At 50.5% G+C, this 25,317-nt stretch overlaps 9 protein-coding genes across 9 annotated transcripts; 4 read left to right on the top strand and 5 right to left on the bottom strand.

Annotated features, from left to right (window-relative positions):
* Positions 1 to 227: 227 nt before the first annotated feature.
* Positions 228 to 2,669, bottom strand: ARB_05957 (uncharacterized protein; the record flags this gene model as incomplete). Its single annotated transcript, XM_003015600.1, has 4 exons — positions 228 to 1,016; positions 1,078 to 2,018; positions 2,074 to 2,394; positions 2,459 to 2,669. The coding sequence occupies 4 exons, from the start codon at positions 2,667 to 2,669 to the stop codon at positions 228 to 230; spliced, it is 2,262 nt and encodes a 753-aa protein (XP_003015646.1).
* Positions 2,670 to 3,801: 1,132 nt separating this feature from the next.
* ARB_05958 (uncharacterized protein) lies at positions 3,802 to 4,425 on the top strand (the record flags this gene model as incomplete). The annotated part of the gene is made up of 1 exon (XM_003015601.1): positions 3,802 to 4,425. One exon carries the CDS (start codon positions 3,802 to 3,804, stop codon positions 4,423 to 4,425), a length of 624 nt encoding a protein of 207 aa, XP_003015647.1.
* Positions 4,426 to 6,665: 2,240 nt separating this feature from the next.
* On the top strand, positions 6,666 to 8,482 carry ARB_05959 (uncharacterized protein; the record flags this gene model as incomplete). Its single annotated transcript, XM_003015602.1, has 7 exons — positions 6,666 to 6,906; positions 6,953 to 7,211; positions 7,303 to 7,462; positions 7,500 to 7,655; positions 7,762 to 7,855; positions 8,041 to 8,292; positions 8,337 to 8,482. The coding sequence occupies 7 exons, from the start codon at positions 6,666 to 6,668 to the stop codon at positions 8,480 to 8,482; spliced, it is 1,308 nt and encodes a 435-aa protein (XP_003015648.1).
* Positions 8,483 to 9,398: 916 nt separating this feature from the next.
* ARB_05960 (uncharacterized protein) lies at positions 9,399 to 11,528 on the top strand (the record flags this gene model as incomplete). The annotated part of the gene is made up of 2 exons (XM_003015603.1): positions 9,399 to 10,565; positions 10,638 to 11,528. 2 exons carry the CDS (start codon positions 9,399 to 9,401, stop codon positions 11,526 to 11,528), a joined length of 2,058 nt encoding a protein of 685 aa, XP_003015649.1.
* Positions 11,529 to 12,719: 1,191 nt separating this feature from the next.
* On the bottom strand, positions 12,720 to 18,792 carry ARB_05961 (uncharacterized protein; the record flags this gene model as incomplete). Its single annotated transcript, XM_003015604.1, has 2 exons — positions 12,720 to 12,808; positions 12,879 to 18,792. The coding sequence occupies 2 exons, from the start codon at positions 18,790 to 18,792 to the stop codon at positions 12,720 to 12,722; spliced, it is 6,003 nt and encodes a 2,000-aa protein (XP_003015650.1).
* Positions 18,793 to 19,240: 448 nt separating this feature from the next.
* Positions 19,241 to 20,029, top strand: ARB_05962 (uncharacterized protein; the record flags this gene model as incomplete). Its single annotated transcript, XM_003015605.1, has 3 exons — positions 19,241 to 19,261; positions 19,426 to 19,880; positions 19,942 to 20,029. The coding sequence occupies 3 exons, from the start codon at positions 19,241 to 19,243 to the stop codon at positions 20,027 to 20,029; spliced, it is 564 nt and encodes a 187-aa protein (XP_003015651.1).
* A 419-nt stretch (positions 20,030 to 20,448) lies between these two features.
* On the bottom strand, positions 20,449 to 22,366 carry ARB_05963 (uncharacterized protein; the record flags this gene model as incomplete). The annotated part of the gene is made up of 2 exons (XM_003015606.1): positions 20,449 to 22,253; positions 22,315 to 22,366. The coding sequence occupies 2 exons, from the start codon at positions 22,364 to 22,366 to the stop codon at positions 20,449 to 20,451; spliced, it is 1,857 nt and encodes a 618-aa protein (XP_003015652.1).
* Positions 22,367 to 23,475: 1,109 nt separating this feature from the next.
* ARB_05964 (uncharacterized protein) lies at positions 23,476 to 24,054 on the bottom strand (the record flags this gene model as incomplete). The annotated part of the gene is made up of 2 exons (XM_003015607.1): positions 23,476 to 23,901; positions 23,953 to 24,054. The coding sequence occupies 2 exons, from the start codon at positions 24,052 to 24,054 to the stop codon at positions 23,476 to 23,478; spliced, it is 528 nt and encodes a 175-aa protein (XP_003015653.1).
* Positions 24,055 to 24,865: 811 nt separating this feature from the next.
* Positions 24,866 to 25,306, bottom strand: ARB_05965 (uncharacterized protein; the record flags this gene model as incomplete). Its single annotated transcript, XM_003015608.1, has 1 exon — positions 24,866 to 25,306. One exon carries the CDS (start codon positions 25,304 to 25,306, stop codon positions 24,866 to 24,868), a length of 441 nt encoding a protein of 146 aa, XP_003015654.1.
* Between the last annotated feature and the right edge of the window lie 11 nt (positions 25,307 to 25,317).

The raw sequence follows: 25,317 nt of genomic DNA on the forward strand, positions 1-25,317 counted from the left end.
TTCTTTCTCGTTCTTGTATCTACTTAGCTCTTGCGTTTCACTTGTATACGTTAGTTATATCTCTTTTTTTTTGGCATAAAAGTGCCGACGGTTCTTCATTTCATACACTCTATCTCTGTTCGTAGATATATGTAGCCCTCTGCCTACGTAGCGTTGCCCAAGTTATGCTCCTATCCCAACAGTCAGCCGTATCAAATCAACATCAAAACGATCATAAAAAGAGAATGTTAAAGACTCACCTTGAGATACTCGCCTCCTTTCTCAAGATACTCCTGTCTCGAGACAGACGCAGTCCGCAGCCCACCGCTGCTCGCCCAGGCGGCCGCCCCTTTCCACGCATCAAGCACCCTATCACCGGCCCTTCGCACGCGACATTCCAACCCAGTAGGCAGCACACTTCTATACTCCCTCCGGAACCGCTCTTCAAACCCTTCAAACATCGTATTCCCGCCCGTCAGGAACACATCCTTCAGCAGCCGCTGCTGGTCCTCGCCCGCTGGAAAACGCTGCAACACCACGTCCGCCGCTATCTCTACCAGTCCCGCCTGATCAATACCCGCTATCGAGGGCTGGAAAATCACCTCGGGAACCCGTATGCGCTCCACGTTGAGATGCAGCTGGTGTGCTTCACGCTGGCTCTCGGCATCAAATGGCCACGGTCCGCGAAGGAACATGTGGATCATGCTCTTGGTCCAATCCGTCTGGGCCTCGAGCGTGTGGTTCTCAGTGAACTCGGGGTCGTACTGGAGTAGTTGGGCCTCGACGGATTTCAGCATGCCGTCTATGTCTTCTTCTTCCTCGTCGTCGCTTGCGTCTCCCGTGGCGACGGTGCGGTAGACGCCCCAGTCGTCGTCGTTGGCGCCGAAGGTGTCGTCCTCGCCGCCTCGACGACGCTTTTTGGGGCCGTCAGAGGCGAGGTTGGCCAGCGTGCGCATGCGGATCTGGCTTGCGAGAGACTTGCGGTTGCCTGCGTCGGCTTTGAGTCTGTCTCGCTGCTTGATCTTGCGTAGTATCGTCTAGGCATCTCACGTTAGTATCAGGTAGGTATCTAGAAAGGATCAGGGGGTATAGGCGTACCTCACGAGCTTGTCTGCGCTCTTCAATCCAGGTGTCGAATTCGTTCTCTCGCTTCTCATCGTCCAGCCGCTGCTCCTCTGCTATCCGGGCCTTCTCCCTCTCCTTCTCGGCCTTTGCACGCTGTCGTGCTTCCACATTCGACTTCATCAGCTTCTGGTGTCGCTTCTCCTTGAGCCCGGCCTCATCCAGCTCTTCGTCCGGCACATCTAGCAAAGGGAACGACGCTTCTTCCATCGCATCGCCGTTCTCCTCGTTGCCCAGGTCCTTGTTGCGTGACTTCTTGACGGACTTCTCTAGCTCTCGTATCGTTCGTTCCAGCGCTGCTTCGTCCTTCATGTCTTCTGCATCCAGCAGTCGTCTGATCTCCTTCTTCGTCTCGTTGGCAAGCCGCGCCTGGATCCCCTTGTAGTATTCGAGCTCCTGCTCCTTTTTCACCAGCTTCTCCAACCGCATCTTGGCCGCTTGCTCCTGAAGCCGTCGGCCGCTTTCTTTCTTGCGCTCTGCGATCCGAGCGAGCTCTTCTTCCGTCTTCTCAACAACGACGTGCTCCGTGAATGGGTACTGGATGACACGGTCGCGGTCTTCCAGCCCCGTCCAGTCCAGATATCCGGACAGCTCCTTGTCGTATTCCAGGGAGACGTAGCAGTGCTCTCGTACCAACGATTGTATCTGGCTCTCCGTCATCTTGGACGGGAAAGTTGGGTATTTAAGCTTAAGCAGCTTCATCAGGTAGTCGGAGCCATGGTAACCGCCCCAATTGAGCCGAGCCGAGTTGGACAGCATCGCCTTTGATCCCAGTACGGGAATGACATGCGTAGATGAATGGGAAGACGAGATCACTAGCCCGTTTTCTCCAAAGTTGTATTTGTACGAGAAGAGCGCATCAATCCCGTATGCCACAGACGGTGCCGAATAGCACTCGAACAGTATCTCGTTCATCACTACCAAACCGTTAGCCTCTCAACCTTTCCAACACAATGCACACGTATTAATTACTCTTTCTGGAATATCCCAAGTTGGCTATCGTCTCCGTCAGCACGATGGGACGGTCAACTCCTCCGTTTCCGCCTTCTATTCCCAGCTTGATGAAGATGTAATCCAACAAACCCTCAACCACGTCCCAGTTGCTTATCACGCCCGTCCCGGCGTCAAATGCATTCCGCATCTGGCCTCTGGTGGTCGCATCGGTGTAGGCATCGTATCCAACAAACTGGCAGGCCCGGTTCAGCTTGCGATCGCGGTACTTGGACGCAACGGGCGGTATCACTAGCCGCGGGCTCTCATCGAACGACCAGCCTGCCTTGACCGTGTGCGAGCCTACAGATATAATACGTGTTAGTGGCAATGAACTACAAGGACGAGGTATACAAGGGTATCCCACCGTTGTCTATCACAATTGCGCTGTTCTCGGGGTCGTGTCTGCTCCGTTCGTAGCCATCTCGTAGGTCCAGTTCAGCGGGGAATTCTTGATTATTCTTGAGTGGCTGTTCGGCGATGTTGTAGAGGAAGGGCACCAGCTTTGCTTCCCTCCGTTCTTGAACTGTCAGGCTGTTATCTGGGCTCTGGATGCGTTGTGACGAAGTGATGACCATCTTGATGTGGCTGATAGAAGCTGTAGTTTAGGTAGGTAGCTAGGTAGCGGGTGTGGCGAGCAGCTGGCTATCGGATGAAGCCCAGGAGAGCTCCCATAGCAGATTTCGAGCTGGCACAGGGGTCGCGGGAGGGTTTCAAGACGAGAATACGGGAGATATCGTGGTATCAGCGAGCTGGAGAGGTGGTTGTTGGTGGCTGTTCGAGGCCGTTGAAGCGGTTTTTCTTGAGGTTTGCGAGGCCGAAAGTTGGCCGGCGGAAGTTTTGGCTGGTTGGACGAATCTACATCTACATCTACATCTACGCACTAAGAGGACGATTTAATGAAAGAACATGCTAAAAGACGGAGAATACGTGACTTCATTAACGGGTATTAGTTCATGTACATGGCCATTTCTCGTCTATACGTGTCTATGAGGGGTCCTTCAGGTTCTCGGTAGCTATAGTACTCCCGTCAGCCATGCGACTATCAGGCAAAAAAGGGCCCAGACAGACCTTCAAGATGGAACAGGACGTTCGACTGGTAATTCTTGAACATCTGCGCGACCAGCTCGACGTTCATGTTCTGTACATTGACCTCCTATCATGCTGTCAGCCGTCTGCTTCCCCTTGAGCAACGCAGGCAACTAAGGAGTACCTGGAGTCCCTTGTTCAACACGGTGATGGCTTCATTGAGCTTCTCCTGCAGGATCCGTCAGCATCAGCATCCTCCAGAGACGGGAGTCTGTCTACTGACAACGTTGGTGATGATGCGCGCCAGCAGCTGGCTTTGTTGGTGCTCGTGTGGGCTCTCCTGGAAGCAGGCAACTAGTTAAGCAGGCGTCCGTAGATACACAGGAGAGCATCACTTACCATGGTATCCCGCCGTCCAGATAGCACCCAAGAGCATCTAATTCTGCTCTTTCTCGTACGATGAAATATCTATAAAAGATGCAAAGAAGTTGAAGTTGAAGTAAATAAAGTAGAAGATAAATAAAAAGTTGCCTCTTTTGGCCAAGTTTGCCCTGTTTGCATCTTCTATCAACACAGACATCGACATTATTAGCGACATTGACTGCTACAGCGACATCGACAGCGATATCAACAGGAACAGCTGCAAGAATACCAACGAGGATACCTCAAAAGTGACCAGAGATGGCGCCCCCAGCTGCAGTCCAGGACGACTCGCACCAGAGACTGCTCGACGAGCTCGACATCGCGCGCCTCCCAAAGCCCTTCCGCAACCCCAACTGGAAGCCGTCCGCTCGCCGCAACAAGAACGTCAAGCAGATCCTGTCCGAGACGTCGCGAAGGGAGGCCTCTGCAGTTGCCAGCCAGACGAACAGCGGCAGCTCTACCCCCTTTGCCATGAGCACCAACTCGGCCGTCGGGACTGGCGTGGGATCAGCGGAGGGAGCGCAGACGCCCATGGTAGCTTCGACAGCCGCTGCCCACGCACACCAGCAGCAAGGCAGCATCAAGCAGCCCAATATTGCCCAGGCCGCGCAGAGCCTGTCGACCCTGGTGCTGGAGAAGAACTTCCGAGCCGGTGCCCCCTCGGGGCCCGCCGTGACATACACCAACATCGACGCCGCCCCGTCCCTGCACGGCCATCAGAAACGATACTGCGACATTACGGGCCTCCCGGCTCCCTACACCGACCCGAAGACGCGACTACGGTACCATAACAAGGAGGTCTTTGGCGTGATCAGGTCGTTGGGCCCGGGAGTCGCGGAGAACTACCTCGAAGCCCGAGGAGCTCACACCGTCCTCAAATAAAGCAATTCACCTACGGGAGTGTTCCCCTACAACAGGTTTCAATGCTGCGATGGCGGAGTATCACGCCCAGATACCAGCGTAGTTACATGTTCGGCCCACAAAGTCAAGCTCTATCCATCCACGCAGCCCCTTTCGAGACGAGTTCAGAATAACGCTCCGGCTTAATCGGGACCACCAGACCTGGAGAGGCCACAGCGAGAGTGCTCCTCCTGCCAGGCTGCTTTTCTCTGCGCCCTGTCCGAGAACAGTTTATTATTGACGGATACCGTCCTCCCATGGAAGAGAAGGGAGGTCAGTTACAGTGTCAAGGAGACACTGTGGCCATGGCGTGAGTGTGTATGGTAGCTTTGAATAGAATTACGCGGTTAGCTTTTGGACTTGCTGCATTCCTTCGCTGCGAGGTCGACTGTCCACCCTCTGCAGCACTTCTTTTGACGTTGATCTCAGGCTGACATCTCGCTGTCGTCGCCGTTGTTGCTGCTGTTGTTGCTGTCGAGTTTTTCGATGTTGGAGAAAACGAAGTGCGAGCAGCCAAAAGGGGTTTAGCGCGGGATGATCTAGAAAATAGAAAAATAAAAAATAAAATAATAAATAAAATGAAAAATAAGTAAAATCGACTTTCGGCTCGACAGAAATTCGGCGTTTGATATTGATTAAAAAGACGAAAGACGACTCCTCGCTACGACGGATCTCATGCCAGGCTGCTTCAGGGGATGCTAGGACTGGAGCTCCGCCCAAGCTGTCGTTCCCTGCTGCGATCCCGGCCCAGCCAACCACTTTACTTGGTTCCTCCTGGCCAGCTAACTAGTTAACTAAATAGCTATCTGGCCTCTCACCTCTCTCCCTCCCGCTGCAAGCAAGCTGCGGATAATTAAGAGTGCAGGTTATATCAGTCTCTCGCCGGTAAGGTAAGTGGAGCGCCATGAGAGGAGTCCTTAGTCCTTCTCTTCCCTGATCCCTCCCGGAAGATCGCGGTGGTGTGTCGCTGGTGGAGTGTTTGGGCGTTTCATGAACTTGTTCCCCCGGCTGATAAAATCCCATAATACCAGCGCCAGGCCTATCAGTTCTCGACCGGCGGATAATTCATTACGTCGCTGCCAACTAAGTTAAGAGGGTGTCTGATCAGTCCGCGCCCGCCGATTCAATCTCGTCGATCGCCTGCTCGGTTATACGGCCCGGGATAGCTCTACATATATACCTGGGGGTGGAAGAGAGCTGGATCTGAAGCTAGATCTGGAGCTGGAGCTGAGGATTGTCTACTTCGTTACAAGGGGACAGACAGGAGAGCCGCAGCCATGCCGTCCATGTGGCTGACAGATACCCAGAGTGAGTGTTTGGTATCGGAACAAAAGCGTTAAAAGCACGGGCGTGTGGTGTAACTGACCGACTGACTGTGATGATGATGATGTATAGAGGTTGGGGTGGTGTTCTGCTCTGGCGGTAGGTGAGAGAGCTTGGCATTGACTCCCCAAGTATATACGCTTGAAGGCTGTTGGGACCTGACACGGGCATGCAATCACAGGCAGTCTATTCCTCTTCCTGGGGATTCTCATGTTTTTTGATCGATCACTGTAGGTGTTTATTCGTCTCTTCTTTTTTGTCTATCCTCGGCTTGCTAACGGTTTCGTAGACTTGCTATGGGAAATGTAGGGATTCCTGGATTCCTCTCGTCTACTTACCTTGACCTTTCGTGTCTAACGAGAATAGATCCTCTTCTTGATCGGCCTACCCCTCATACTCGGACCGCAAAAGACGCTCGCCTTCTTCGCGCGCCGACAAAAGCTCACGGGAACAGTCACGTTCGCCCTGGGTATCTTTCTTATCCTCTTCCGCTGGCCTCTGATAGGCTTCTGTGTCGAGCTATACGGCCTCTTTGTCCTCTTTGGTGATTTCCTGGTCACTCTCGGCGGATTCGTGGGCAGCATACCGGTGGTAGGGCCGTATCTGAGACAGGCACTGGTCTGGCTGGGTACCATGGGAGGAAGACGGCCAAACCAGGACCTGCCAGTATAAAATGACGGGCACGTCTTTGGATGGACAAACCGTCTTTAATATACAGAGGTGAGCGGCCACGGTAACGGTGGCCTCTTATAATACTACTGTATATAATATATGTATTATAGCAGTTCATGATAATACCCACTGATTCATGAGGACCTACCATTCTCGACGAGATATAAAAAAAAGAATAGCGGAGTTGACATGGAACCGAGATGATAAAACGGGCTAGTTGGAACTAGATGCCATTCATCGAGGGAATGTACAGTGGTTTTGCTTTCTCTCTCTTTCTTTTCCTGATGACGAATCCCTTAAGATGGTATCTCATACAAAAGAAGAAAAACAAAATTATATGCAAGAAATGGAAAACCGCAGACATTTGTACCAGGCTGTCTTCTCCTTTTCTTTTTCTTCACGAGAATGAGAGAGGGATCAAGCTGTCTGGCAGATCCAGAGGTTTGTTGGTTGGTGTGTTGGGAGGATGTATGTGGGGGTAAAAAACAAAAGGGACAACCGTGTCCTGTTCTAGTAGCCCACCCCCTTGAGGTACTCTGCCAGGGCTTCTACGGTGTTGGTGGCGGCACCCGGCTGGACGGTCTCTGGGTAGTGTGCAAGGAGGAGGGCCATCTTAGTCCTGACGATGACGATGCCGGTTTTCCCCTAAGATGCTGTAAGTATACGGAATTCGGAGTTAAAGAGGTGAATGCGTACAAGCTTGCCGTAGACTCTGCTGTCATCGGCCCTGAGAGTGAAGAACTTCTCTCCGCCGACGTGGAAGCCGTTGGTCTGTATATCCTTTATATTATCGCTGGCCGAGAACGAATCTATTATAACCTTCATCTCCTCGGGGCTCACCTAGGGTCGAGTCAGTCAGACCAGAAGCAACGAGACAGACAGGCAGACAGCAAAGCCAGTGCGGAAAAAAGCATACTTTGAAACCAGGAGAGGTAGCCCATGCGCTGGTGCCATCCTTGTCGAAAATAGCGGCCTGGTCGATGTTGCCGGAGCCAACAAGGCTGCAGAGTCAAAGGTGTTAGATGTACGCTCTAGCCGATCTGGCATCATATATCATATAGATAGATCAGGGAGACGCGGGGGCCCAGGTACCTGCTGTCAACGTATGCTGCCGACGACAGTTAGCAGGTCTCTACACGCATACACGACGGAGAAAGCAGCCGGCAGCAGACATACCTTGCCAGGACATGATGCTTGGTGATGCCTATCTGTGTGCGGTGGGTTGCTGCTGAACAGGTGACGGCGGGGTGGCCAGCGGGAGGTCGGACGGCGATGGCGGATGCTGCTGGAGGTCGTTGGGGGCGAGCCTTGCAGCAGCGATAGAAGCAGAGCAGCGTCTGTGAGCGGCTGAGCAGTGCGGATAGCTGTTGCGCAGTGTGCGGTGCGAAGGACGAAGCCGGCGATGTCGAGGTTGTCGGTGAGTTTGCCTGCGTTGTTGGTGGGATGTTGTTATTTTATTTTTATTTTATTTTTCTAGTTATTTACTTTCTTACTCAGGGCGAAAGTGGGGGCGGCGTCGCTGCTACGTTTCGACGTCAACAACCACAACTGCTACAACTACAACTACTACAACTACTATAACATCTACTACAACATCAGCAGCAGCAGCAGTGACATCTGCAGACAGAATCGATGGCTGGCTGGCGGCATCTCCAGGTCTAGAGCAGTCTTCCCGGCCGTCGTTCTCGTCTTCTGGCGGCGGTGGTGGTGGAGGTACCGGCAGCCCTGCAATCTTCAACCAGACGCCACGGATCCCCCGGCCAGACAACAAGAAACGCAGACAGATGCAGGGCCTGATATCGTCGGGGAGCGAGATGCAGCGTCGCCCTATTACACCTCAGCGCGGCGTCGCGGGTGCCTACCGGTGAAACGAAACAGCTGAAGGCCCGCGGTTACAGCAGCAGCAGCAACACAGAAGCAGCACAGAAGCAGCACAGAAGCAAACAGAAGCATCAGCAATCTGCAGCTTCAGCTTTTTAAATATGGCCAAGATGGCATCGAAATGAACAGGGAACGCCGGCGTCGATATGCACATCATGGCTAACCGCCTCATGGAAGCGAATTTCTTTTTCCTCCCTCCTCGTTGTCGGCCGGTCATGGCTTCGTGTTTGACGCACCCTGGGATCCCGGCCTGGCTGGTACGCTCCTCACTGGTCGACCACCTCACCGACCAGCAGTTAGCTTGACGGGTCGCCAGCCAACATCAATGCGAGTTTGCAGTTATTTAAGCTGCGCAGAAGCATCAGCCGAGTTAAAAGAGATTAGGCCTGTGAGGGATCCGACTAGCTCGTGCTAGTCGAACTTCTCTGTTTTAACCTCCTTTCTCCATCGTCTTTTTTTTTTTGTTTTGTTGTTGATGGCCCATCGATCGGGAGAGTCTGCCTGCTCGATACGAAGGGATGGAGCATTTTAGTGCAGTTGACGGCATCGTTCAACTCCAGTAAAATCGCAGAGCACCATGGGAGTGAGATTTCTTATTTCTTATTTTGGCTAACGGAAACGCTGTCCCTGGCCGCGCTCCCGTTATGTTCCTAGCCTCCTCCCCACAGGCTGACTCCGTCGGTCTCCATCTTTAAATGAACCTTTTTAGCCCTTGTTTCAGGAGGCTGCCTCATATCAATATAAGCAAATTGCTTTAATTGAATCCCTTCCCGTCTCTTAACAGCGCATGTTAAGCAGGTTTCGTCTCTTCTACCTTTTCTTTACTTCCTGTGTTTCGCTTTAAACCCCACGGTTTTCCCTCCTGGCTCTGCCGGTCCCAGGCTTTGGGTAATTGCCAGTACCAGTGCTTTCTTACTGTTAGATATCTATTACTACTTACTGCCTATTTGAACTTGTTTATATACCCGGCCAACTGCTGTCAAGCTGGTTTTCTTTTCATGACCACCAATATAATTTAGCAGACCAGACTCTGTGTGTACATGTTTTTGTACTACTATGCTGGATAACTAAGTGACGATATGGGGAAGCAGACTGTCTCATCAAGACCAAGGGCTCACACGACCACCGGGACACCCAAACAGCAGCCCCACGAATCGCCACGGCCCAGCAACCTGCACCACCAACGTGCAGCGGCCTACAACGTTCCTGATAATGTGCACAGTCCAGCAAATAATGGCTCTCTACGGGAGCCTAGAAGAAGTAACACCGCCGCCGCCAACCGCAGTCGCAGTGCTGGAACATATGCGCAAAAGCGATTGAGTCCGGTTGCAGACAAAGGTTTGCCCCTTCGCGGAGGACAAGCTCGCTCCATACATCCCAACAAGGACCCTCGATGGAATGAGATGATCGGGGTTGCCCTGAGCAGCCCAACCGTGGACTTGTTCCCCGTACCACCCACTACAAGAATCACTCCGTTGTCTTCTATCGCCGCCAAAAGTGCCCCAACAAGTGCAGGTAAAAGGGAAGTACACACGGGCAGCGGTGGCCGGATGCAGCCCCGTGCCAGCACGGCCCCGAGCACAGTGTCAAGCACAATTTCAAACACAGTCACTGCCAAAAAGCCACTGCAGCGGAAACCTAGTAAATGGAAGAAGTTCGGCGGCCTGTTCCGTGCAAAACAGGTCGAGTCCCCGCAAAACGAGTTCTTCTACCAGGTCCAGGTCAATGACAAACCTCTTCGCCCTGCAAAGAGCCCCAATTTCCAGCCTCAGGTATACATTGGCAACCAGTACCCGTCAAACTCAATGGATGCCGTGAACTCGTCAAAGACAAGCATAGACTCGAGATCTCAGGCTCGTCAGAGCGCCCACCATCGTCATCAACGCCAACGCACTGCCAACGGCTCAGATCCAGTCAGTAGGCCTCATCTGGACCTGTGTCCATCGTCAGGCCGATCTTCTTCACCCGAAGAATCCCCTAAGCAAGCTCGAAAGAGGACTCCAGCTAAACTAGTCAAGAACGCCGAGATAAGAAGGTATTGGAACACAACAGCAGATGAACCTGAATCAGCACCGGATCTTCTCCAGACTACCCCCAGCGGCTCGCCTTTCCTTTCAGTGGATATACCCAGCATTGAAATGGAGAGGTATAGTGTCATGTTTGGCGGGCTGATCGATAATAATGCACCATCTCTACTGGCCAGACGGAGTAGGGCACTGAACAAGCTAAAAATTCCTGACAAGGAGGTGAGTATACTCATACCATACCCCTTTCCCCCCTAGCAGCTACTAAAGCTTGTCATTTTTAATCTGTTGCAGGAAGATGATGGCCCATTACCTCCTCCAAGACGTGCTACTTCTCCTGGGCCTGCCAGGTCACCAGTTTTTTCACTTTTCCCGTCCACTCCAACAGATAAGCAGTCCAAAATATTAGGATCATATTGTCTTCCTCGCCAATCACCACGCCAAAAGCGGTCAAACACTCACCCGTCTCCGCATAAGGCTCTTTTTGAACGCTGGGGCCATGATGGTGGTAGAGGTGGGCTAGATTCTCCTCGAGATTTACAGCCTCCCACTTTTCCAAACGCGGATGATGCCAGCGATGGGTCGCTGTATTCACCTACAAGCTATGATGAAGAATACCTCAACCCAGTGCGTTTACAGGTCAATCCTCCGGTCAAGCTGGTTGAACCAGATTGGGAGATGGTGACACCGGCTCAGAACAAAAGGAATGAACACAAACCTCCAAAGAACCGCTATCCGCTGCTGAGTCCGACTCCGAGCAGTAACCTCTCTGAACCCGGCGAGCAACTGAACGGATCCATCCCTCAAATCATCCATCCATCAACACCTCCTCAAAACAGCATCACAAACCATGACTACACTGCGCACCCCCGTGTCGATTCCCTCAGGCCCAAGACAGCTTCTTCCTGCCCTCCTTCAAAGTCGGGTCACAAGCAAAGTCTATCCATAGACTCAATGTCCGACGACCTACACAGTGATATCCATACAGCTCAAATCTCAATCGCACGTTCCGTATCCGTAAGTAAGGGACAGAAAAAGATTCTAGTCCCCGTCGGTGCAAGAACAGGCTTCCTCCGACCTGGTGAGCGATTTGTCGAAAAGCGCGCAGGTATCCCAGCCCAGCTGGCGGTTCAACCTGGCCATCGCTATGCAAAGTCTAGAAACGCTTTGATCGAGAACGCCTAGTCTCTCTCTTTTTTTTCCTCCATTCAATATCACGCCTCCTGACCACTCTTACCGCTTCTCTTCGTTCTTTCTCAGCTACGCGAGAATCATATAACATATCGCTATGTTTTACCCCCTTTTTCTTTCATACACCGCATTGTCAGCTGGCACTCTTCTGCATGCGCCCTTTTTGCTTCTAATCTCGCGTTCGCTTAAATCCTATCATTATATCCCACCCTATATTCCATCTCTCTATACATTGACACCTCATCCCCTTGTCAAAATCGTCATGCCCCCCTACATCACCATTCGGCCCGGTACCCGGCGATCCAGGCCCCGTCCCGCTTCCGTAGATTTCCCATTTCCCATTCCTTTGTCTTCCATATATACGGAGTACATATACATGATTCACACGAGCCCTTGTTTCCTGCAATATTCAATGCCCGGAGATGGAGTCAGGGGTGACTTCAGGTTTCAATCCATTTTCTTGTTCCTTCAATGCATTTTGTTTAGTTGTGGAGTATCTATAGCGATCATGGCAGGATGTTTGGAGTATAACTAAAATATAGAACCCTTTTAGATTTTTGTCATTTCCACATTACATGCATGCACTTCGTATATCCATATCAGGTCCATAGGGGGGCTCCGCATTGGGCATAAAGGTCGACAGTGATCATGCATCTCCATGCATTGACGTAAATACGAAGTCCGACTCACTTGATCATCCCTCGAAGGAAGACATGCAGGGTTTCCCCGGAGAAGAGCAAAGACGAAAACGAAGCAAGAAGCCCAGCAACTCGCCCGGTCTGTTCCCTTCCGAAAGCATGAACGAGCTCCTATTAGCTTTTAATCTTCGACCCTTGGCCAGGTTCCAGGGGCACATCCAACGATCTTGCTGGTATCCTCGCCTAGGATCGATGCTGGATGGAAAGATCGCCTCCCCCCTTTTATTCCCAACAGATAAACAGCACTTGTTAAGATGCCAGGGTAAAGTAACTATTATAGTTAGGTTGATTTTATTATGGGATCCTCATACACGCATGACGGGAGATATGCACAGCTGTTCATGGGTTGATCTACTCTTTGCTTCAGATTGTCAGATAGCTCGGATGGAGCAGGCAATCGATGCTTCAATGTATTAGGTAACAGCTATTATCCAGACAATTAGCCGGGGGTCCAGGTCTTGGGATCGGCGCTTTTTAAACGGCTTTTTTAATTATTATCAAACTCCCTGAGGTGATGCGCTCTCCGTTCATGCCACGGGTTTGGATCGGGAGCTGTTTCCGTGCGTTCATCCTCGTCTAAGCTAACCGGCAACCGTCCACTCCATCCCGATATACGCATCGCTAATGACCCTCACCCTCACCTTACCCTTGACTTCCTCCATGCTTCCAAACTCAATGTCCCCTGAGAAATGGACCTTTGTCCTGGTAGAAGAATCTCCGTTTAATTTGCCACGGGGACCAGCTCCTCGGGTTCCCGAAGCCGGCGGTGATAACGAAACACGCTTCAAGGCTAGCAACTCCTCTCTTCCTTTGCTCTGATCCTTGGCTGCCGTCACGAGGACGAACCATCCTTCGGTCTGTGGCTTGGGGAATTGCGGAGCATAGATTCTGTATCCATCTGTTCCATGAGAACGTGGTTGTCTCTGGTTGTCCGATTCCTTGGATTTCCGTCTCAAGACAACCGTCAATCCATCAAGGGTCAAATCTGCAATTGACACATCAAGGTTCGGCAGCATGGGCACTGTCTTTGAAAACTGTGAAGCAAGGGGTTGCTCAAGACCAATGGTGTCGAGCATACGAGATATTGCGGGGTTTGGCATAGATACCAATTTCGTAAGCGACAGTGGAAGCTTGCTAGCATTGATGCTACCATCAGCCACGCTATCGGGTTCAATGCCGGGCAATATTGACAGCGGGTGGTCGGTTGGCCAGCGTGCTGATTTGATACATTGAAGCAGCGTCATCATCATCGAGCAAGCTCTAGGGTAACCTAGCTCTGCAAGCACGTCTATACAGGCTTGGATAACACGGATGCCTTGGTCGAGGACTGACGTCTGGTCACCAACATAATCTGAAATTGGAAGTTCAACACGAGACATGAACGCTTGGATTAACAGGAATGCCTTGATATGAGGATCCCAAAGCGGTAAATGGTCGCTGATTGCTGTGGTAGGCAGTGGTAGATTCTTTGCAAGCTCTGCATTGACCAGATCTTCGTTGTGCCGGACGGGGAGCTCATCAAATTCTGTCGCAGAACACATCCATCCCAAAGCATCAGCAAACGTGGGATCGGGTCTAGCATGCGTCATCCAGTATCTAACGGTCTTATGAGATATGTAATAGTAACTCATTATCTTTCCATAAGGAGTTGGGTCGACAAAGCCAGTTGCTGTGTCAAACAAGACACAAGAGGATTCCGCAAGCGCCCCAAGTGACTTGTCAACTAGTTCAACCATGAACTCAGACACGATCTCCCGGGCTGCAGCTGAATTGTGTTCTTCAGCGGATATTTCGAGCCCATAGTATGACGGATTCTTATGCAATCTTCGGAAAAAGAATGTCCAGGTCAAGTAATCTAAGGCATCTTGTTTCGTTGTGATCGTGCCTGAGCTGACCTCTGCTCCTAAATGGTCATCTAGGACTTTGTGCAATGTTGATTCCACGGGAAATCCGGTATGAAGGAAGTGTTTGTAGAATGCTTTTTTTGCATCTTGGGTGAAAATACGAGCAATACCCGAAGTATCGAACTGCGGACGGCCCGCACGTCCAAGCATCTGGAGCACATCGGTAAGGTCCATGTCTTTATATCCCTCGGCTTTTGCATCAAAGAATTGAGTTCCTTTTACCACAACTAGATGAGCTGGTAAATTGACACCCCAAGCCAGTGTACTGGTCGCAATCAGTATTTGAATTTTGTTATTAGCAAAGAGCTCTTCGGCTAACTGTCGATCCGACTCAACAAGACCTGCATGGTGGAGGCCAATTCCGAAGCTTAAGGCCTCTTTCAGTGCTGCATCTTTAACTCGGGACATATTGAGTTCCAGGTCTTCTTCAGACATGTGAACGAACCTTCGAGGATCATCTTCCATCCCACAATAATTGATTAGATCCTTTGCTGTAAGGCGTGTCTGTCGTCGAGATGCCACAAATACAATCACAGGCTTATCAGGCGAGTGATTTTTGATTGCAAGGAAAGTTGGCCTGTTCATCGACTGCATCAAGGGACAGAAGCCCCTTTGCTCCGGAAAACCGTCAATAAATATCTCCAGAGGCACCGGACGAACAGAGTGTCTAAAGTTATATAAGCCCTTCTTCACTCCCAGCCAGTCTGCAAGGTCGCGAGCATTAGCACAAGCAGTAGACATGCCCATTAATCTAACAGAGCCTTTGGACTGAGATGCAATATAGTTCATTCTGGAAACAATTATTTCCAGGATGGGACCACGTTCACCCGCAAGAAGGTGGATTTCATCAATAATAACTAATCCAACCTGGCGAACGTATCCTCTTGTTTGCCAGCTTCGAGATATACCGTCCCACTTCTCTGGTGTGGTGATGATGATGTCTGCATTTTTGATAGTTCTTGTGTCAGGGGTATTATCACCAGTTAATTCTACCAATTTTAAGCCCAAGGGCGTGGCAAGCCGATTTCTCCAGTCATGGACACGTTCTCGCACAAGCGCTTTCATGGGAGCAATGTAAACGACTTTTGATCCTGGCTTATCTTTGAAGTTCTGCCACATAGCTAACTCTGCAGCTACAGTTTTCCCACTTCCGGTTGGGGATCCTAGAAGGACGTTCATATCGGTATGGTAGAGTGTGTGGAAAAGTTGGGTTTGCATTGGGTTGAAGTAGTCAAATCTCTTCCCATATACATGCTCAAGCGAAGGATTCTTCAGAGACGTTATTGGCAGAGGTTGCAACTCGAGGAGATCTGTATACTCGCTTACCGTATCCGGGCGAATAAGATGCTGGAATGAAACTGGGGCAACGGTTTCAGCACCAAGCCATCTATCTGAGATCACTCTAACGTATATCTGGGTTGGTAGAGGGTCTGTCAATGGAATAGTGAAATTCAATTCCTGACTGTCATGGAGCTTCCTTCGGTTCAGTATGAAGTATTCGTGGTGGTATATTTCTGCAGTCTCCGAATTCTCTACCCATATCCAGAATGGCTCTGATGTGCCATGGTGCCGGGTGTTCCATTGGAAGTCTGCATAGAGATAGAGCCGAATACGAAGCACATCTCTGTTAAGGGGTGATATTTCAACATCAACACTCAACGTTGGAAAGTTGTCAAGTAGCTTTTTCAAAGTCCCGCCCATGCGCGTATTATGAACGAGCTGGCCGAGTTCCGCGGTGTCCATCTCTCTCATTGATTCAATAGACGAGGCAGGGAACTTTTCATCAAGATTTTTCAAAATGGTTGGCGGTAAATCAAATTGATGGAATGGATGCTGGAAAGGCCAAATCTGTTTCTCAATGGATTTACAGGTCGATAGCAGGACCTGGCATTGGTAACCCCATCGTCGATTTAATGCAATCATAAAAAGTGACCGACAAATTCTGGCAGAGTTCTGAGCAACGTATGAGGTATCCGAGACAAGAGCAAAGTCTTCAATTCTAGCTCTGGAGATGTAAGACTGAAGAAGAATATTGGTCTTTGCATGGGCAGTATCGTTTGCTCCTTCGACCTCAGTTCGTAGACCTTCTTCTCGTAATCTGTCCAACTCCTTGAATTCATTATCTCTTGACTGAATATTGTCGAACTCACCACTCATACTAATCATCTTCATGGCATCAGCATCACTACCATTAGGGTTCATCATGGAATTGAAAATTTCCACGCTGGTTTGAAGGACATAGTATTGGCTTGCAATTCGTCCCACGTCTTTTGCACGTAATTCCTCGGTGTTTTCGTTGAATATGATCATTTGGCTCTTTTGAAGTACTTTGGCGGCCTTTATAATAAGATCGCGACGCCGCTGAACGAGTTGAGGATCATCACGAATCTCACTCCATTCTATACCATAGGCAGAATGATTCCGTCTCATTCGAACGAACAGATAAGAGTATCCGAGCCACTGAACACCTTCAGTGACCGAAGTGACGGTACCTAACGCTATTTCAGCATTCAGGTTGTCCACCAATTTGCGGGAGAACCTAGACTCAATGGGCTCCTGAGAGGTGACGGCGGATATATAATGCTGTAGCTTGCTCTGAGGGGTACATATGAAGCCGATACCAGTATCTTGGAATTGAGGTCGACCAGCTCGACCAAATATTTGGAGGACATCCAGAATTCCAAGGTCGATGAATTTTCCTTCCTGAGCACTGTATATCTGGGTTCCTTTGATAATGACAGCGGCGGCTGGCAAGTTTACACCCCAAGCTAAAGTTGCTGTACAGCACAGAACTTTGATAACACCTTGAGAGAATAGGCGCTCCATCAAGTTTCGATCCGATCTCGACATACCGGCATGATGTGTGCCCATTCCCTTGGGTACTAGATCCCTTAACTCTCGAGCACGGGTACCCTTAAGATCTTTCAAGGCCTGAGAGTAATTTTCATGATCCACAGGGGAGAACAAATCACTACATTGCTCATCCATGGCCATTTTTGCGTAAAGGCGAGCAGTGTTGACTGTGTCCTTTCGGGAATGGACGAAAACCATGATTTGATGGCCCGCTTCAAGCATTTCCCTTACTTTTTCGAATGAGACTTTGTCTAGGTTATCTCGGGATTTCTTGGAGCCAGCATCTCCCTTCACTCCGATGAAATGCTGTTCAAGCGGAACTGGGCGGAAGGAAGCGTCAAAAAAGAAGAGACCGGCCATGCGGTTGACTTTGAGGAAATCTGCCACATCCAGGTAGTTAGGGAGGGTTGCAGAAAGCCCAACAATCCGAATCAAGGATTGTGTGCTTTCGACTTGACGTTGAGTTCGGGCTACGAGAGACTCAATCACAGCACCACGCTCATCATGCAACATGTGAACTTCATCGATGATCAATAGTTTAACCTTCTGGACTAGCTCAGTGTCTCCAGTACTCTTTCTTGTGACCACATCCCACTTCTCAGGGGTAGTGACAATAATTTGAGTCTGTACAATCTCCTGCTTAGTCAATTGCATATCTCCGGTGAGTTCCCTGACTTGAATCCCTAGCCATGCCAAACGCTTGCCTAGTTTCTCTGTCACCTCAGCCGCGAGAGCTTTCATTGGAGCGACATAGACGATTTTGAAATCCTCAATTTGCACAACAAAATCCGTAGCTTCGGGGTCTTCCAGTGGGCTTGGGGTAGTGTGTCTAGCTATGGCATTGAGGATGGTGAGCATAGCGGCATCAGTCTTACCAGCTCCCGTTGGTGCGCATATAAGCATGTTTTCGTTAGTTTTATATGCAACAGTGTAGAGCAAACTCTGCATACGATTCAAGGACTTATATCCCGGAAATGTGCCCCGGCAGAGGGCATCCATCTCTGATATTGGGACAAGCCTGTGACCAGCCCCAAGGGTTCCGACTTTTGATGCGGGGACGGCGTATTCAGTATAGAGGGGCTCCTCTCTATGGATAGTCCCAACGGGAAGTCCATATTTTCGACCATTTACAGACAGTGTGTTCCCAGCCTGATAAGTTTTGTAAACATGGGGATACTGCGGTCCTTCACGATCGACCTTTGCCGCAAGCTGTGCATGCTTATGCTCATAGTCCTGTCGGCGGAGGGCCTCTTCCCTCTCTGCCCGGGTTTGCAGTCGCCCAATAGCCGAAGTAGGCTGAGAATCTGGTATAGTAGGCCCTGAAAGAACCTCCCGACGATGAGATAGCAGTTCGATGACAAAATCTAGCTCATCAAAGCCAATGACTTCCGCCAAAGCAATCTGGAGTTCATCTGAAGACATATCAGAGGCGAGAAGAGCCTCTATCTGCTGCTGTAAATCAGGCCCACTGAGGCCTTCCTTAAGCTGAGCAATGGATTCACATTTCTTTGCGAGCCATCGACGGTCATGTTCCTGCTTCTGCTCATCGTGGGATGAGTCAACAGGCAGAGCCACTCCATTGATATCGTCAAATTCGTCGCTTTCACCACTGTCACTGATCAAGTCCCAGATATCGTCGGATGACCCTGGCTGCGAGGAGAAGTCATCATCGCTCAGATTCAAATCCGAGCCATAGAGAACTGATTCAGGCTCGTTTGGCAGATTCAGCTTCTCTATCTCCTGCCGCATGGCAGTCAGCTGGTCGAGCCACTGTCTCTCTTCTGGCGTTAGATCGGCCGACATGGTGAACAATAAACGAGCGTCAAATACACCGATCTATCTATTCTTCTAGCAGTACTCCGTATATAAAAAAGAAAGACTTCTTCAATGCTAACAAAGATGCAACGACGAAGATGTAGTCGAGGAGATGAAGTCCGAAAAAGAAACGAATATCTGTGACTCCCACCGCCCCCAGCTTACATAATCCGGGGGGCCGTTGCTGGAAATGCGACAGCCTGAAGAACGCCTCTCCGTGTCTACAACAACGGACAACAGACAACAGACAACAGCAGCAAGAACTCGAGATCGAGTGCAGTTAGACTGATTTGGCCTTATCTCGTTTTGAGACTATCTGGTTCACGGACTATTCAACGGCTGATAATATCTCGTCCGCTCTTTTTGGCTGCATAAACCTCCATCATAAACACACACCGAAGCGCCCGCACCCCCTGGAAACAACTACACCGTTAACATGAAGCTCTTTTATATCGGAGTATGTGAGGAAGAAGCAAACCCAGATTCCCAGACGTTATATTGACGATGAGTCTTCTAGATTCTGCGGAACGAAGACCGGCCCGCCGTCGAGCTATGCCGTGAAATGGACCTTAGCAGCTTCTCCCGCTTCACCAGGGACAAGTGTGCCACCCTCCCTACTAGCTACGCCTCCAGTCTGCAGCCCCAGCTAACAATATCCCGGCCTACAGCTACGGTGAATTTATGACCCTCTTCTGCAAGACAGTTGCCGAACGCACACGTCCCGGTCAGCGACAGGACATCGAAGAGAAATCGTACACATTTCACGTCTACGGCCGGTCCGAAGGTATAGCGGGCGTCATCATTTCGGACGCAGACTACCCTGCTCTTGTCGCCCATCAGCTTCTTTCCAAGATTGTCGATGAGTTCCTCGTCAAGCACCCCCGGACATCCTTTATTGGCAAGGAAATAGGCGGCCCCCTTGACTTCCCGGAGTTGAAGGAGTATATTGTTAAATACCAGGACCCCACCCAGGCAGACAGCATCATGAAGATTCAAAAGGAGCTGGATGAGACTAAGATCGTCTTGCATAAGACTATTGAAAGTGTTCTGGAGAGAGGGGAGAAGATTGACAGCCTGTAAGTTTCTCCTTCCGACAGTATATACTTTGGAGCAGTCATGGATCTAACGGTTTACCAGTGTTGCAAAGAGTGACGGCCTAAGCGCACAGAGCAAGATGTTCTATGGCCAGGCCAAGAAGCAGAACAGCTGCTGTGTTGTTATGTAAATGCACTCGCTACATCGGTGTGGTTTTCATGGTACATTCGTTTACTTTCAAGATCAAGGTTCTTCCAGGAAGGTTTTTGCTGGTTCCCTTTCCCCTGGTGGTTGTTAATATTTGCTCCTTGCTACCCTCTCCCCCCTTGCATAAGCTGTATCAGCTGCATCTGTCATGATCTACATAATGTTGACGTTCATTCTAATACAATAATATCAAGTATTGAACTTGTACGCTGAGATACTCCGTTAGTGGCATATGATTTCCTTGGATTCACTAAACAGCATACATGTACAGTCGCTCAGAGGTTTGGCAACAATGGAATTTCCCAGGCAAAACGCTCGCATCAATGGTATAAATAAAGACATCGGGTAAAAGGAACATAAAACATATAAGGACATTTCAAGCGTAACCAAGTCATAGTTATATTAACCCCCCACTTCTGCCACGGTGGGTATATTAATATCGAAATCTTCAGAATCATCAGCAATACGCCCAAGGATGCACCTCGTCCAGTCCAAGAGCGGCTGGCTCGGTTTCTTCCTGTCCCAAGCGTACCCTCTCCCTCCATGTTCTCGCAGATGTTCCATAAATGTATCTAGGTTGCCATATATCGGGGCGGGCCCATGGTTCTGTGCACTGCAGAATATGCATCCGAACCCACATACCACCTTATCAGTTGGTTTGGGAGGCTTGCACTCAACGTGAGATTTAGCCAGGAAGATCCATCGGTATCTGTTCCCACTTGGTCCATGAAGATGAACCGTCTGGTCAAACATCTGGAGGACACGCATACCCTGAATGATAGACGTTTTGACCGGGCCAAGCATGGAGGATAGAACGGGAGCTTTCCCGCTGAATTTGGATTCTTGCACAATTCCTTCAAAGGAACACTTGGAACAGTGCCATGAGCTTTGAAGCATGTACATTCCTACAGGACGGTTGTCGATGCGGAACGAGTTCTTCATACTGTTCTGCAGCCGCCAGGCTCCCTTACAGAATCCCGCGAAGTTGTTTTCTTCTGTGGGGAGGTACAGGTCTGGCGGCGGGAGCATGGGTTGGTCTGCGCTGTTGTTCTTGCTTGAAGAGCTGCCTGTCGAGCGGGCGAAGGGTTTCCATTTGAACATGGGTAAGGATTTCGTACCCGGCGAGGAAGATAACTGAGAAATGACCTTTTCTGTTCCCGGGTGGGGGGCCTTGCGGGGATCATTGGAACTTGATCTGGAGGAGGAGGTGCGAGAGAAGATACCAGCGCTCAGTTCCACAGCACTTTGGTCTGGTTCTATATGAGGGTCACCGCTGCTGGGATTTGATCTGTACCGGTCCATTGGTGCCTCGACACCCTTGGTGCTGGAGTTGTTGGATGAAAGCACGCTGTATACGCTTGCGGATCTGTTTGACTCCTCCCTGATCATGGGCTGTGAGCCCTGCAACTCGGCCAGGCGAGTGGGCGGTGTCTTGACACCATGGCCATGACCGGCACTGGGACTGTAGGGGGCTTTAGGAGGAGGGTAGTTCGGTTGTGGCGTTAGAGGTGGTGAGACGGGGTTGATGCTGCTGGGTGGCCGATGGTTGGTGTAGTTGCTCTCTCGCGAAACCCGGTTGCCTAGATCTGCAGACGATATCGAGTTCGAGGCCACCCGTGAGGGGGACATGGGAGGAATAGGGGGTGGTTTCCGGGGGTCTGTTGCTGCTGCTGTGGAAGAAGACCCAGCAAAGGGACTGCTGCTGCTTCCGGGGTCGCTCAACGCAGCAGGCCTGGTGGGCGATGTGCTGGATGCCAGGGGAGCCTTCGGGAGCATAGATGGACTCCCCAGGCTGAGACGCTGGCCGAGCTGGAAGAGACAGACCAGCGCACTGATTCTGCTCTCGTCCGAAGCACGCTGAAGGGCTGCAAAGTCGAGCTCAAGGTTATCCAACAGCGCCATGCGCAGGGTCGCCAGCAGCGTCAGTTGTAGGTTGATGACCACGTCCTTGAGCGTCTCACGAGCGTTCTGGTCGCCGTTGGCGTATGCATTGCCCAGTCGCATCAGATTCTCTTCATACTGGCCCTGTACGATCGGCGGACCCAGCATGAGCGAGTCTCCTAGATCTGCTAGAGCGGTGGTATTGCTCGCTTCGTCTATAGCCGGCGAATCTGGAGAAGTCGTAGCAACTGGCGATGGAGCCGTAGTAGGGGCGGCCGACTGGATACGCTTGACCAGCTTCGCAGCGTCATTATATGCGGCCACAACTAGTAAGAGAGTCAGTCAGTCAGTCGCCCGATCGTAAGTATGGTCTGAGTCGAGGATTACCTGCGGCGACACAGCTGCCCACGGACCGGACGTCCATCTGAGGCTGGGACATGATGCTCGACATGGCTGCGAGTCCCTGCCAGCGCGGCGGCTGGGTAGAAGCGACCTATAGATAGTTATATGTTAAGAACAAAGCGGATGAGAACAGGCAGAGAGTGCCATGGACGCAGACAAGACAGACAAGACAAGACAAGGAAAAAGAAGCAGAAAGGGAAGAATAATCCAGAAAACAAGCAGAGGAATGGCGTACTTACATGGGAGGATGAGCGGCATCTCGGCGCCTGCAAGCCTCTTCTGGGCTCTGGGGATACGAGATGCGGGATGGCGGCGCCAGGCATGCGAGGATGCAGCGTATGAGAGGCGAGGGGTAGCGATGGTCGTTATCTCACCGGCCTAACTAGTGTTATCTCTGCGATGGCATGGATGGCAGCAGACAGGGGCCAGGTCGGTTGCTAGTTGTAGTTATCTGAGTCGTGGAGTCGACTAGATGTATGGAGATTCAGGGGGAGGGGGGGGGGGGGGGGCTGTCAAACTCCGGGGTCGATGGAGACCTTTATATATGCCGCGAACTGCTAGCTATATGTTGGATCCTCGACCAGCGCCAGGTCTTTGTTCTAGACAGCAGCTAGGTCATGCGATTGGTCTATGAGCTGCCCAATCGTTGGATGGAGAAGCGTTATAAATGGACTCGAAGCTCGGCTGATTGCCTGCTTGTGTGGATGCTGTGCTCCATAGGAACCGTGCATTCCAGATGTGCCCCTGACTAGGGGCATCGAGATGAAAGAACAACTCCGAAAACATGCATGGGTGAAAGAGCAGGGAGGCTGTGGAATCATGTCAGGGGCTCGAAGGGATGGAGCCCATGGAAGCATTCCAACAGTTATGTCTGCCATCCGGTTGGATAAAAACAAGACATCGATTGGAGTAGAGAAGAGTAATTGTAGAGTTACAGCAAAGATAAACAAAACACATGTAAATGCAAAAACGTCTGAAAAAATGACAGCCGAAACATTTCTTTTCCTCCGCCATGAACATACAGTGATATCTCTCCGTTGCGTATATTGACCTGCCGAATAATAGCTTTAACCTTCTGGCCCCTGTTATAGGCTCCCTCTTTGTCCTCATTGTTCTGGCACAGCATTGGGTCCAAGGACCTGACCCCTACTTCTTTGCAGCTTTGGCTCGTTGCTCAGCCTGCTCCTGGAGAAACCGGTTATACTCTTCCTCCGCGGTGGCCTTCTCCAACTGCTTTTTCATGATACTCCAGGTTGAGTTGTCCCGTGCATTTCGAATCCTTGCCATCTTCCTGTTGTATGCTTGGGTGCGCAGAGGCGTCTGGTTCAGATGTGGGAATTTGTTTTCTTCGGCGAGCAATCTGGCTTCTTGTTCCCTGCGCCGGTTGTTCTCCTGGTGCATCATTGTAGACGTTTTGAGTGTTCCATCGTTGAACAGATGTGCCGTAATGTTGCCATGTGGAGTGCCGAGGAACTGGATAGTAACAGAGTTGCGTACTTCTTCCAGATCAGTGAAGGGACAGTGTTCTTTCGTGCCCCGAGGGAGCTTGATCCCTTTAAAGGGAAACGTGACCTGCATGGTAGTTAGTAGCCGTTCCACTAATAGGAAAGGGTGTCAGCTTACATGCGGATTTTTGCCTTCCACAATCGCCTTGATATGGGACTGGAATAAATTTGAACAAGCGTTGATCAACTCGAGGGGTAGTTGCTTCGCTCGTCCAGCCATCTTGGGTAAAGTTTTGGGGTTAAATTGATAGATAGGCAGTGGGTATCCGAAAAGTCAAGATGGGGAATGCAGCTGCGGGGAAGTTCGGGCGGTTGTATAATAGGAGCGGTTCAAATTAGGTGTAAATGGTAGAGTTTGTTCGGGGTGATTTCTTAAGCTGTTCTGGGGGGTATTGAGGATATCACCGCGGGACAGGCACCCCTTTTTATAACCAACTTGGCATCGGTGTAGTCTCTAAAGAGAGCATCATGGCCTAAATCTTTGGAACATGATGCCCCATCACTGTTGACATATACCTATAAATAAATCGGCGCTTGGATATAAACCATTACGAACCAATGGTTCAATAGTGTACATCAGATTCTGAGGCACTTCTGTTTCGGGAATCCATACATCCATCCACGAATGAAATGACATGGCCCATGTAAAAGTGGTATTCTATGGATCTTGTCGGAAGTAGTTCTAGAGTAGGTTATCAAAAGGGTTATCATGAGGATGGCGTAACGCCGGTCCCAGAGTGCTGGGATATGCATGGCAGCACACCTAAATGAGGCCCCCAAAACTGCCATGGCCCACAGCATTGACTCGACCTATGCCATGATCGATATCGAGCAGGACGGCCGTTTGAACTTTATGCATCCATGAATATCAAAATGGTGGAGCCAAAAGAGCCATGCTGCACTAACCAGCAGCTTGAAGCGAGGAGCACTGTGAAAAAAAAACTCCGCTGCTTCTCTGGTCAAGGTTCCGGGAGTTCCGTTCCTGGTTTGTGGAGCAGGCAACCCACCATTCTCCGCCGACTAGTCAACCATCAGCTAAAGGTTTGAGGATGCATTGACAACGGATCTGTCCTATCAGGGCTGTTCTGCAGCCGCCGGCCCCCAATTGGAGTGCCCCGTCCATTCATTACGTGTGCGGCGTAGCGGAGGAAAAAATGGCATGAAATAAGAATAAAAATAGCCGAAACCTTGGCGGCAACTAACTTTAGCCTCAACGCCAAGCCTGGATAATCGTTCATCACGTGAGGAAAACCCAGCCCCTTTGGAGCTCTAAGCGCCCTTGGCGGGCGGGCGGCAAGTAAGTAAAACTTACTGCTCTCTCCTTCGAGATGGAAAAATAAAGGAGTTAGAGCAGCAGCAGCAGCAGCAGGTCGAAGAGGAAGAAGAAGAAGAAAAAGCTGAGTAGCCATGGCTGCCAGCATGTTCATGAGATTACACTTCCGGTTTTCATCATCTTGCTCTGCTTCAACCATTCGCTGCTGTA

Source organism: Trichophyton benhamiae (assembly GCF_000151125.1).
Source record: "Trichophyton benhamiae CBS 112371 chromosome Unknown Abenha-G-c-322p01.r1, whole genome shotgun sequence".
Classification (NCBI taxonomy): domain Eukaryota; kingdom Fungi; phylum Ascomycota; class Eurotiomycetes; order Onygenales; family Arthrodermataceae; genus Trichophyton; species Trichophyton benhamiae.